Source organism: Salminus brasiliensis, chromosome 1, assembly GCF_030463535.1.
Source record: "Salminus brasiliensis chromosome 1, fSalBra1.hap2, whole genome shotgun sequence".
In the NCBI taxonomy this organism is placed as follows: Eukaryota; Metazoa; Chordata; class Actinopteri; order Characiformes; family Bryconidae; genus Salminus; species Salminus brasiliensis.
This window is the reverse complement of record NC_132878.1, coordinates 77368533-77382037: the sequence shown is the minus strand read 5'-3', so window position 1 is coordinate 77382037 and position 13505 is coordinate 77368533. Positions and strand designations below refer to the sequence as shown.

Genomic DNA, 13505 nt, shown 5'->3' with positions numbered 1-13505 from the left:
ATGCACTCTGATAACGAACACAGATACAGTGTACAATGGAGAAACTCAGTCTCTAACTCTGTAACTCCACTTGGGTGCGTGCTACATTTCAAATCCTACTCATATATGAACCCAATTAAGCATCTTTCTCTCTCTCACCTCCTTCTGTGCTCCCTGGTGCTTCTCCTCAGAGACTGTGAGCTCCATCCTCAGCTGGAGAATCACCTGATCCCGGTCAGCCACCTGGACATCCAAAGCAGCTAATGTCAAAACACTGTTACTGCATCATACACCACACTATTCCCCTAAAAATAGAGGTGCCGGAAGAGCTCTTAGCACTTGTGCCCCCCCTTCAATAACAAACTCCCTGACTCAATAATTCATGTTTTTCCTCACTCACTTACTCACTGAGAAAAAGTTTGATTTGATTAACTCCAAAACCAACTAACCCACTCATCTATTAACTAACTCAATAACTTATTTACTGCCCCAGTAACAACATATCTTTACTAATTGACTACCTCATTTATTAAGTAGTATAATAGCTTACTTACTGCTCCATAAACTACCTACATGTTTTATAACTTTCAAACTATCCACGTAACTACATGTATTAACTAATAAACTAGATTAGCTTTTAAATAACTTACAAACTATCGTAGTAACAAACAAAACATTTATTAACTAATTAACAAACATAGTACTTAAATAACTTAATCTAACATAGTAAAAAAATAATTGAACTAATAACTATGTAGTATTTAAATAACTTACAAACTATCCCAGTAACAACCAAAACATTTATTAACTAATTAACCAATGTAGTATTTAATAACTTACTGTCATAGTAACAAACAAAATAATTTTTAGCTAATTAACTAACTTAGTATTTAAATAACTTATATCCCAGTAACAAACTAACTTATTTATTAACTAAATAACATACAGACTGTGCCAGTAAGGTACTGATTTACAAACCAACTAACTAACTCTACCAGTAATTAATAACTAATTCAGTAACTAACTAACAGTTACTTATTAACTAATTGACTCATTCACTCATAATTACCTCTTAAACTCTTCAGAACTACCACTGGTTTCTCCCCACCCCCCATTCTTTTAACTTTTTATATAAGTGCTCCATTAACTAATTAACTTACTAACTAGCTAACTAATCCATTTAACTAATGAATTCAACTAAAACTAATCTTAGTAACTTAATCACTAATTAAAATTACAAACAAAAACTAACCCATTAACTTTTCTAACTGTACCAGTAACTAAATAACTCTTATTATTATTCACCTCAATACCTAACTAAATCATTCACTAAATTACATATCTCACTCACTAACTCTCCCAGTAACTAACTATCTAACTCCCTGAGCTGAGGTCCCGGAGCTCCCTGACCTGCAGACCATCTACAGCAAGCAATGCTGGACCAAGGCCAAGAAGATAGTGAGGGACCTCTGCCATTTCAGCAATGGACTCTTTTCTCTCCGTTACAGTCAGGGGAGCGCTTTCACTCCCTGAAGGCCAACACAGAGAGGGTGAGGAAGTGCTTCTTGCCGCAGGCTATTCAGGCCCTCAACCAGGACAATAATTAAGTCTGCCTAAACATACACACATATAGCATAGGACAATACACTGGGCATTCTACACTTATAAATATTTATATTACATTATTATTTATTAGTCATCCATTACCTCCTGTCCACGGCATTGTGTTGCCTTTCTTGAACATTTAACACTCTACGCTTTATAATTCATAATACTCCATATCCTCATTCTCACCTTCTACATTGAACACTAATATTATATTTATATATATATTGCATATATACTTTTATTCCTTAATAAAATTACTTACTCCCTAAGTAATGAAACACCTTAAGTTTAGGGTTAACTAACAAATCCACTAACTCACTCATTCAGTAAGCCATTATCTAAGTAACAAAAAGACCTATTATATATCGTATACCAGTAAGTTGCAAATCTCACAAGCTACTTAACGCATTTACAAAACCATTAACAACCTAATTTACTCCCTCACATTTATCAAGCTGAAGATTCACCACAGGGAGGGACTACAAGCAGTCAAGTGGTGTTTTGGGCACTTTGCAGTGTCTTTGTTAATAAACTGCAAACGCATGTAACAATATACTGGCATTGAGGTATTGTGTCAGTATTGCGTAGATATATCACACAACTCTCTCTTTGTCAATATTTCAGCAAATGTGAGAAATTCATGTTAGGTATGTACCTCTTGCTGAGTGGCTCTGTGTTTTTCAGTGATTACAGCAAGCTCCAACTCTAGTTTCCTCTTCTCACTGCCCAGTCTTAGGAGCTCCTGAGAATGCTCCTTCACCTGGCCTGTCAGCCCCTCACTCTGCTCCTGCAGCTTCTCCAGCTCCTTCTGCCTCTCCAGACACTATACACACAAACATGCACCTTAAAACTCTGATTGTGGATAACTGACCAGTTCTGGACTAGTCATATTTTGGCTTTTGTGCTTTTATTCAGTATAGCAAAGCAGATATCAAATATTATGAACTAGATACCAAGAGGCATTTTGTGATTTTTCTATTTATTTAAAATTGTAAATATATGTACATTTTTACAATTTTCTACAAATGATTGGAAATCTATTTGCACAGTCCTAGCATCATTATACAATTGTTTCATACATGCCTCTGCAACAAACCTGATGTCATACTATTGCAAAACCGTGATTCCAAACTCTAAGGGGAAATGTAAGCAAACAGCAATGTGCTGAACTGAAGAAGCCCATATTGTGTTTTAGGACAGTATCTTTTGCTTTAGCCAAGATAATGATAACTGTTCATATAGATAATATCTCATGCACTAAATGCTAGAGAAAGAGAGAGAAAGAGAGAGAGAGAGAGAGAGAGAGAGAGAGAGAGAGAGCAGGGTGATTTTATTCAGGTATGTATGAATGCACAGACAATATCACTGAAGCACTTGCCTCCTTTTTACAGTCGGTGAGCTGTTTTTTGGCCTCCTGTAATTGCTTCTGGGCCACGGACAGCTTGTTTTCTCTCTTGTGTATCTGTAAACAACAAGAAACCAAGGACAAGAGCAATGTTTATTATTTCATGAAACCAGTCAATTCTCAAAGTATAACGTTCCTTTAAAATGAATATTACTTTTGGAATTTCAGCCTGCTCCATTGTTCTTTTAGTGTTTCTTTTTACGAATTAGACGATTCATGATAATTTAATGAACACAATAAATGCAATTACAGCCTGGCCGTCTGGTGTCCTTGAGAGGAAACAGTGTAGCGTGGGAGGCTGCCTAGGTTATGTATTGCTACTGAACGGATCAGCTATTGTTTGAGTTTCTTGCTCGCAGCCGCATACCATAATCAGCCTCTTTATATGCCGGGAGTTCATCTCTTCTCTCGGTAACATCTCCAATCTCTGAGCTTTGCCAAATCGAGTCGGTTAAATGAGATATTAGTTTCGAGCAGCACACTGAGGGAACGGAGCATTTCCGTGGATTTCGCCCCTGGTTCCGACGGCTCCCTGACTGTGACAGCTAGAAATCGCCTAAACACAGAAAAATGTGTCCTCCTCCCGTCCGGCATATAGAGCGCCTTATGGAAAGTGAAAGGTCATTTGTAACTGTCCGCAGGATTGATGGAGTTAAGATAGCTCCTTGCCCTTCACCCCGCACTCATGAAGAACAGTCTCAAATGACAGAGCATGGGGCAACGTCATGCTGGACCATTTTTTCACCCCTCTTCAGCCCCCTCCCTACACCTCCTGACCGGGACCGGCTAGCCAACCACGGGGCCATGCAAAAGCATGTTCAGATTTAATTACTTCAGTTTCAGTTTCCTTCGTTAAAGGCTAACCTGCCATCCAGTTGCCTACAGTGTGCCAAGCGTCTGGGATTTTCACCATTTCTGTCTGCTTTTGGCCGCTTGTTTGAAGCTATATTCGGCGAATAATTGCTTTTGTGGCCCATGCAAACATGGTCAGGATCAATCGAAACCAGGCTTAAATGTTTTTGTATCGGCCATATGTCTGAAGCTGATGCCTTCAATACTGAACCTAAGCAGCAGAGGCATGCGGTTATGCATGCAAGGGCAAATGTGACCAGTCAGATTTTAGAGACAAGGTTTATACATATATATATATATATATATATATATATATACATATACATATATATATATATATATATATATATATATATATATGTATATATATGTATATATATATATATATATATATACACATACAATGAATAAATGTAACTTGTGTATAGCCTCTCACAGTAGTAAAAACACAAAATGTATACAAAATAGAAATACAGAATATAGAAGACTTACACTATGCTTACACTATACACACATACACTATCCATTCATCATAAAGTTTTGACATAATGTACAGAACAACTGAAAACATGAAAAATGAAAATATGGTGTGTGTATATATATATATATATATATATATATATATATATATATATATATATATATATATATATACACACACACACACACACACACATTCATACATACACTCAATTTAGCCCAAAAGAGCATTAGTAGCCAGCCATCAGTAGCCAACCCTACATGGCAGTAGCCAGCCCTAAATGTCTCAGAAATAAATATAAGGTAACCTAAAAACTCACAGGACTCCAGTAGGGTATAAACGGCAATGCGTGAGTGTGGGCCTGCGCCCATATGGGGTAAATGCTGTGTCTGTGTAAACGCGCCATTAGTCATAAAAAAAAAAAAAAAAGAGATGGGAAAAAAGAAACTGGCAGTTAAAATATTTCAGTGTGCTTCAAAAAAAAAAGCTCTTGAGAGAAGTGTATCATATCTGTAGTGCATAATTCCATTGTGTTTGTACATTTCATGCATGCATAATATATTATGTTACACACCTTCCTAAGTATATTTAACAGGCTCATTGTAGCATAAGCTGGCAAAGCTGACATCTGCTGTGCGCCACTGCACTGAGACTGACATTAACCGTATCTGAAAGCCAAAATAAATAAATAAATAAACAAATGCATAAAGTACAAGGGCCAAAAAGGAGCGAGGCGCGAGTGCATCTCAACCGAGGGCCGACGAGGCCTCCTTATGAAACATTAAAAGGAAAGCAGCTTTTATAGCTCATTAGATATGCGAGCACGGTGGCAGAGGAACTGCACTGGTTTGTGTTTGGCTGTTATTATACACCTCATTTCCATTGTACCTTTGTGATCGCACGCAAGCTCAAATTAAATGTCAAACCGGAGGAGATTATTTAGACCCGCAGATAAATAACACAAGTTCCATGATCTGCTCGTTTTACAGAGGGAGGGAAATCGAGGAGTGAAGTACAGCAGGAGTTTTCCATTAACCCTTTAAAAGCAGCTACTTTGGTCTTAAATCTACTGCACCTTTAAAACATGATTCCTCAGTACTCTTGCCATTTACATACCTCAGCTGAAGCACTTACGAGTCCTGCGCTGGTGGCATCATATGCCCACCTGGTCAGTGGGTGGGGATTGGAAACTTAAATAGCTGCATTTTCAAATGGAAGCTATCAAAACATTACTGGAGAGCTTGGAGGAGAAGACTAACTGCCAGCTTTGGTACGCCAGCTAACTGCCGTTCACTCTGGATAGCATCACGCTATTAAACCTGCTTATGCTTCCACTGTTTAGAGGGCCAATGCTTAGACTATACTTTGCTTGTCCCGTGACGAATCAAATTCTTAGCAATTTTTTTTTTCAATTGCATACTGAACATGTGCACTTGCTAATTTCGAAGTTATTACAGTAAATCCAACAGCAAAGGCAGCATGAGCTCTGTTAATGCATTATCATCAGTTTACCTCTGGAAGGTACAAAGTCAAATTAATTGTCTAAAATTAATTGTCTATTTTATTAATAGCAGATAGGAAAAAAAGGAGAATTTCAGTTTGGTGTGAAGTAGCTCATCAGAGCAAGCTTAACACTTACTGACTAGAAAACAACATGTCCCCTGCACAAATATAGCTATTTTATTTACTATACAAAACCACGAGTTAAAACCACACGGCTTATAGTTTTATATGATATGTCAATGGTGGTAAAACAGCGGTTAACATATATTACACAAATCAAACATTTTCGACATCTGATTATTTTTACCATCACCCCCCCACCCCCACCCCCCAACAATTAAACAAGCTGTAGCACTGTAAGGCATCTTTAATAGCAAGGACATCACCAGTAGTTACAATGTTATTACATGGACCGATGTGTAACTACACAGTTATTAGAAGCACTTAATGTGTTTTTAATAACTAAATATAGAATTCAGCTGATGTGTGCTGTCATATGTAGATACTGTATACTAAGAATTTTACAATTGCAATTGTAGAACCAAAAATATCTGTTTTTTTAAAAGCTAATACAAAAAAGGTATGCTTTAGTACAGCCAGTTTGGACATGCACCTGTTCTGGCTACAGATCTGAATGAGTTAAAGCAGGAGGAAAATAAGAATCATGTTACACGATGCTACTTGGGCTGCTATTGTGCGTCTGGACCGATGCTGCAAAGCGTTCACCCCCAATATAAAGGTCAATGATATCTGGAATTGCATTACTGTGCTTTAGTGCAGATGCATTAGGAGTATAATAGAAGCAATGTGAAATAGGTCTATAAACTGCACTCTTCATAAGTTGCGCTCCTGCCGTTCCTTTTTTTCTGTGACAGACTCCAGACTTTGTTGATTATTTACCTAAGGAATAAGGAATGAACGTCACATAAGGAATGAATGTCACAAGCAGCATAGACACATCTCAACCACCCACCAACTGGGTCCATCACTCCCAACTTTTAGACAGGAACTCATGGGGTAAAAAAAAAAGAAAAAAAAGAAAGAAAAGTATATATAAAAAAAATAAATAAAAAAAAATGAAAACTACTGCGCATTACGGACAGAAAGCCACTCAAATCAAGGAGGAGGTATTTTTAAATCAATCACTTGCGTATCCGTCTCCCCTCCCCTCTCCTCCGTGTGTTCCCCCACTTCAAATGCTGACAGAGAGAGAATCCCAACTGACGTGCAGCCGCTCCATAAAGAGAACAGAGAGAAAAAGATGGGGAATAAGTGTGATATGAAACCAACCAACAAACAAATCGAGCGACTGTCAAACACATTGAATATTTATGGCTAAAAAAAAAAAAAAAAAAAAAAAAACTATGTGCGCCTTTATCAAGACCTCATGGTGAGATATCAGGTATGGCGACATTTAGACTGCAGAGAATCTTCACACAGGGTGAGGCTAAAACGAATCTGTTGAGAAGTGCAAAGTCATACTGCAAACAACAAACCCCCCCATCCGCCCCATCAGCATTTTCCTCTGGCCAGTAAGAAACTGGGTTTTGTGGCCAGCGTGAAGAACACAATCCATCACAGGTTTTGCTGAGGCCAGTGCTGGATGGTACTTGTACATTTCAAAATTGTTGAATTTGATATTTTACAAATACATGTTGGTATCAAATAAGGTTGCCAAGATGCTAGGATTTTGATTCCAAGAATAGTTCCACAGTTCTTGATGCTAAAAGCAAAGGTTTTTGTATTTTTTATGCACTGTGTGTAAAAATGCTGCATAAAAAAACTATACAACCTTTCTATACAAATATCTACTGATAGGGAAGTTTGCATTCATAAAGTTTGACAAGCTATACGAGTAACTATACGTTAGGGCGGGCTGGTATGTGTACAATGTGTATCACAGTATTTATTTTTTTTAAGATTTTGGTTTCAGAGTATATCACAATATTTGAATTCATTTATAAAAAATTGACTTTGAAAATTGAGTCTTTTTTTAAAACTAGACTCTGTTGCTTACAGTGGCGTTTTGTACTACTAATGATAAATAAATAATAATAAAAACAAAAAATGTTGACAAATGATGTTTTATTATATATAAATGCATTATATATAATGCTATGTTTGTTCATGATTCTATTCCTGGTAGCACTTATTTCTAGATGTTATAAACATTAATGAGTCTGGCTCATTAGATTAGAAAAATATCAAATATTGGCATCAGTTCACAACTTCCACATCGATGCAGCCCTAGTTGTATGATACAAATACCAGTAAAAAACAACCACCTCCAGCTGAGGTCTTATTTTAGCCCTTGCTCACTTCAAAGGAACAAAATACTTAAACTTTTTTCCCTCCTGTAACAGAAACGGGGGTCATGAAAACAAAACACTTTTAGTCCACTCTGCCAACCTTACTAATGCCGGAACAACCTTCAAACTAGTTTCCTTCAAATTCACATTCCTTCAAAACGATTGTGCGGACAGGTTATTTCTTTCAAAATGAACATATATATATATATATATATATATATATATATATATATATATATAAACATTTTCAAATTTTTTGGTTTAGAAATGGAAAAACTACAGCTTTGGTCCAGTGCTGCTGAAGCAATAAATATCTGAGCGCTTGCTAAACACCAGAGAAGGGGGGAGGTATTTTCAAAGCGAAGTGTTAAAGCTATTTGTTCAGCTGCAATAACGCAGGGACTTCTCTGGAACAAAAGCTATTATTGTTCACCCCTCCTCACCCCCTTTTCTTTTCCCACCCCCCAACAGGAAACGGACAGTGGCAAAGTTACAGTAGTTCAACATATGAGATCAGAGGGAAGGTTTTTGCTGCAAAGCAGAAGCAGATGTGGAGCAGTAACAGGACCCTGCGCAGAAATTTAATGGCTGTGTTGTTTGCTTGGCAAATCTAAAGATAAGTTGGGGGGGATTAATTACGCTTTGCACTTATGATGGATTTGTATATATGTTTATATATTACATATATGTTTAATGTAAGAGTCAGGGGTTAAAGAGATGATTATGCACGTGGCAGCAGAATTAAGCAAGTTTCGCCGGCCGTTTGCACCGTCTGCAAGAAAATTAGGTTAACCCATCTTAGGCTTCGCACTTGGAAACAAGCACCCCCCTCAACCCCCCCATCTGAAATTCATTTCAAGTAAAAATAAGAGGACAGCTTTGCTCTGCAGAGAAAACACTTAAAATACCTTCTCCTTTGCCAGTTTGGGTTTGACAGAGCCGCGGCTGTTTTCTCTCTACACAGAGTTAGTCCTCTGTGATTACCAACCTATACTGTAACGCTCTCGTCTCGGGGAATGCCAACACAAATACGTGCCGTCTCTGAATGGTGATATTTAGATAAGACACTGTGAAATTAGTGTAATAGACTCCACATTCCTCTAAACAACACGTCCTGGGAATTCGCCATCACAGGGGAGGAGAAAAGTTCAGAGGCGCGCACACACGCACTTTCTTTTTCCTTCCCTCGCATAAAAAAAGGCGGAAAAGAAAAGAGAGACGCAGGAACAAAAAAAAAAAAAAAAGGCACTCTGCTCCCTTTACCTTATTGCCAGCTGCTCTCCTGGTGTCTTTGAGAGTTGCGCTTGCCCTACTTAAAGCCTCCTGCTGCTTGAGAATTTGATCTTGCAGCTGTTGAGATTGTTCCGTCTTTTCCTGTAATTTGGACTTGAGCAGGCCGACTTCTAAACCCAGGCTATTAACTTTCTCCTTGCTGGTCTGCAACTGAGGGAGAGAGAGAGGGAGAAGAAGTGAAGAGGAGCTAAACGCCCTTCAAATCAACATGACAATCCTTTTAAGTTGCCTGAAACATTCGTACTTTGTTTTAAAATGAAAAAAAGAAGGCTGGGTTTAAGTGGGGCTAATAAAAAGGGAAGAAAAAGATCTATTAGCAGTCACTCTTCAACAGCAGACACAGATTTACACAGAACAGGCTCTGCGCAGATCAGAGAGGTGGGAAGCGGGGGTGCTGAGGGGACTGCAGCGCTCCCAGATTTCAAGAATGTTTAACTGCTAAAAAGTAATTAAAAATAATCCTCTGAGCAGAGTAAAGACCTACAGTTTTCATATCTTTTGAGCTTGTTGGAAGAACAAAGTTCGATTCCAGATTTCTCCCGGACACCCTCAACCTTCACACAGATTGGTTTAACGTCAACACTAGCACACATGATTTAACCATATGAAGTGTTCAGCCAAACAAGGGACTGAGTGATGAATCTAAATAATACTGGACTACTATCAGAGGAGCGACTGAAAATGGACAAATAAACACTATTTAATAAACACTTCTCTATTAAAAAAGTGAACGAGATTCCATATTAAGGTTTTTGTCCTATAATATGGGCCCATTAATTCATCACAACAAAGATAAATACACTAAAAAGACTAAAGTATTGGGACACAAAGTATAGTTTTTTCTTCTGAAATCAAGGCTATTAAAGAGTTTATCCTGCTTTTGTCGGAGTAACTGTCTCTACTGTCATTGCTATGAGGATTTGATTGCAAGAGCATTAGTGAGGTCAGAATGTTGGATGCCACCCCAGTTCATCCCAAAAGTACAGGATGGAGCACCGTCATTACAGAGAACGCAGTTCCACCGCTCCACAGCTTAATGTTAGCTCTACACCCCTCAAGCCCACGCCTGCCAGGTTCATATTTATCTGTTCCACAGAGACCTATTTTATTGGCAGTACAATCTCTACAGGTACTAGACAAGCTGTGTGTGTAGATTTGCACATCTGTGTCAGCAGTGGATGCATGGGTGCAACGTAAAGGGGTTGCATGCATTCATTAGAAAGAGTATCCACGAACATTTGGGGATATAGTGAATCATCACATCTTTGCCCAGCCTCATGCTATATTTTCATCACAGTGACCCAAATCACTTTCCTCAGCTACTGCTGGTCGCTTAGGAGGGTCTCTCACTGAAACACAAGCAGGTAAAAGTGAAAGTGGGTTCATTTTTACTCATTTAAACGTAAAGGTGTGCAATCGAGTAATGGGTATGACATGACTCCTCAGTCCGACTAGCTGCTGCTGAGCTCATTTGCCTTAAGTGGATTAATGTGTTACTTATCATGTCTTATCAAATTACAGCATATTATGGCACATTCTATTTGATGAAAATGATCCAAACAAAATGAATAAAGAAGTAATATCCTTTTGTCTGCATTTGCAAACCTCCCTCATATTAGTTCACCATTATTTCACTTTACTGATGTTTTACTGCTATCTGATGTCAACTAGAGAAGGACGGGTTGTAAGTCTTGGTTCCTTTCAAAGTTTCTTCCTCTTGATCTGAGGGTGTTTTTCCTGCCACTGTCACCATTAGCTTGCTCAAAGTAGGCTCAGATTGATTCAACTGCCTTGAAATTTCATATGACCACTGTGGACGTCACGTGCCGCTGTGTGCAAAACACTTCTGATCAAATCTCTACAGAAAACAAGCCTGAATATAGCATTTTTCTGCCCACTTTAGAGAAATACTGGACAACAAGAAAACACAATAAAATGTGCCTTTGTCATAATATATATATGTGCCAATAAAATATGTCATATCCTTACCATGGGCCATATTTATAGTTTTTATTTTCACTTTAAAAATCATTAAAAGCCGGTCACATTTGCATGTGACGGGGTGCCCAAACTTTTGCTAACATTACTTAATGCTGCCCAAAATTTCTGGACCCCAGTTCCTGTGACTACCGTAAGATGCAGATTTCTCCCCGGCCCTGCGTGTGAAATCCTCCACTCTGCCAGAAAAAAAAACTGCCTGTGGGACGTATAGATTTCTGCTCCAGTGCGAGCAGCGCTTCTGTATCAATAAACAGCATGTCCACCGAGCCCGTGTAAATAAAGATGCACCTGTACAACTTGTGGTTTTACATGGGGATGGAGCTGCAGAACGGAATAACAGAATTCAATACGGATAGTGGGGGGTTGTGTGTGTGGGGGGGGGGGCACAATAGCGCAGTAACACGCACATATTGATCCGTTCACAGTTCATCGCGAATTACTCGGCGGCTGTTTCGCTATTCATCTATTCCTACAGCTATCAATTATTCAAACACGTTATTATTCAATCCCATCTACTGATGGTGGTTACTTTTCAATCTTGCATTAGCCAGGCGATTAAAGCAACGAGCTGACCGCAATGGTAGGCCGCTCTGGAGGGAAGATAAATAAATAAATAAATATTCAGAAGACAGCGACTCGAGCTTTAGAGGTTATCGTTATGATATGAAATCAGCAGCAGTTAGAGTCAAGTGACTTTGTTTTGTCAAGGACAAAGTGTTTGGCCACTCTAAACGAGCTAGGCCCTGATCATCCCGGGAAAGAAACGGCCAAAAAAAAATAGTGCTTAAAGGAAGAATCCAAAGCCAATTATATTCATCATTAGCATGCTTCCTTAATGTTCTCATTTATTATTCAATGGAAGCCATAAAAAGTTAAATTCACTATTTCACATCTCGCTGCTAAATGATATTCAAATGAAGCAAAAGTCCTTCATTTGCTCTGCACAAAGCCAATCCTCGGCGGATCTGAGTATGGCCATGATCCGCTATTGAATGTCGACCATGATAAACAGGAAAATTAAAATGAGCAGTATTCCCAGCTCTACCAGGTCCGTGTGTGTGTGTGGCGGTGACGGGGGCTATACCTGGCTCTGCAGGCTCTGAAGGGTGTGGCTGCGCTCCTGGCTTGTGTGCTGCTTCTTCACAGCTGCCGGCTTCCTCAAACATTTCTGAACGGCATGCGGAGAGGCCGGGTCCAGCTGCAGCCGCCGCATCCTCTCCTCTCCCTCCTCCAGCTGCATACAGAACAATGACAAACAGGATCAAAACTTCCGCATAATTAAACATTTGAGATAGAAAGGACATCATTCAGAGGGGTTTGAGTGAAACATACAGAGAATCGCTCACAGTGGTGGGGAATTCAAGCCAGACGTCTGAAGAGTTTGATGTCTACATCACAACATTGTATGACTTTGTTGTGAATTCGCCGCCTGATTCCTGAGACATTATTTTACGATAGTTTTTGGTGCAAGTCATTTTTAGAGCAATCATAACATTATCATAACATAAGCTCGTCCTACCTACATTTACATTTATGGCATTTAGCTGACACTCTTATCCAGAGCGACTTACAGAGGCCAGTGTAGTGTAGTGTAGTGTTAGGAGTCTTGCCCAATGACTCTTACTGGTGTAGCACAGCATAGCCACCCAGACCGAGAATCGAACCCCAGTCTCCCATGTGGTGTGGTAGTTAAAGGTAAAGGTGCACGTATTTGTCACTGTACAGTGTACACTGTACAGCGAAATGGGTCCTCCGCATTTAACCCATCTGGTAGTGAACACACACACTAGTGAGCTAGGGGCAGTGAGTACACACACACACCCAGTGCGGTGGGCAGCCAACTCCAGCACCCGGGGAGCAGAGAGGGTAAAGGGCCCAACAGTTGAGCCCGGGAATCGAACCCACAACCCTGTTATCGATATCCCGGCGCTCTAACCGCTGAGCCACCACTGCCCCACACTGGCAAGTAGTGGTGTTATATGTTGCGCCACACTAACCACCTACCTATTATTGAGTAGGTCTTCCTTGTGCTACCACAAATCCCCTGACCAATGGTGGGAGAAAAAGGAAAACA

At 39.3% G+C, this 13505-nt stretch overlaps 1 protein-coding gene across 1 annotated transcript in view; it reads right to left on the bottom strand.

Moving 5' to 3' along the window:
• Window positions 1-13505, bottom strand: part of LOC140564368 (uncharacterized) — a 179097-nt gene that overhangs the window by 85302 nt on the left and 80290 nt on the right. Inside the window, exons 11-15 of the mRNA XM_072689769.1 lie at window positions 12516-12665; window positions 9401-9580; window positions 2966-3049; window positions 2243-2410; window positions 139-222 (exon numbers count right to left, since the gene is read on the bottom strand). Coding sequence (XP_072545870.1) covers window positions 139-222; window positions 2243-2410; window positions 2966-3049; window positions 9401-9580; window positions 12516-12665 — 666 coding nt within the window. The remainder of the gene's footprint in view (window positions 1-138; window positions 223-2242; window positions 2411-2965; window positions 3050-9400; window positions 9581-12515; window positions 12666-13505) is intronic.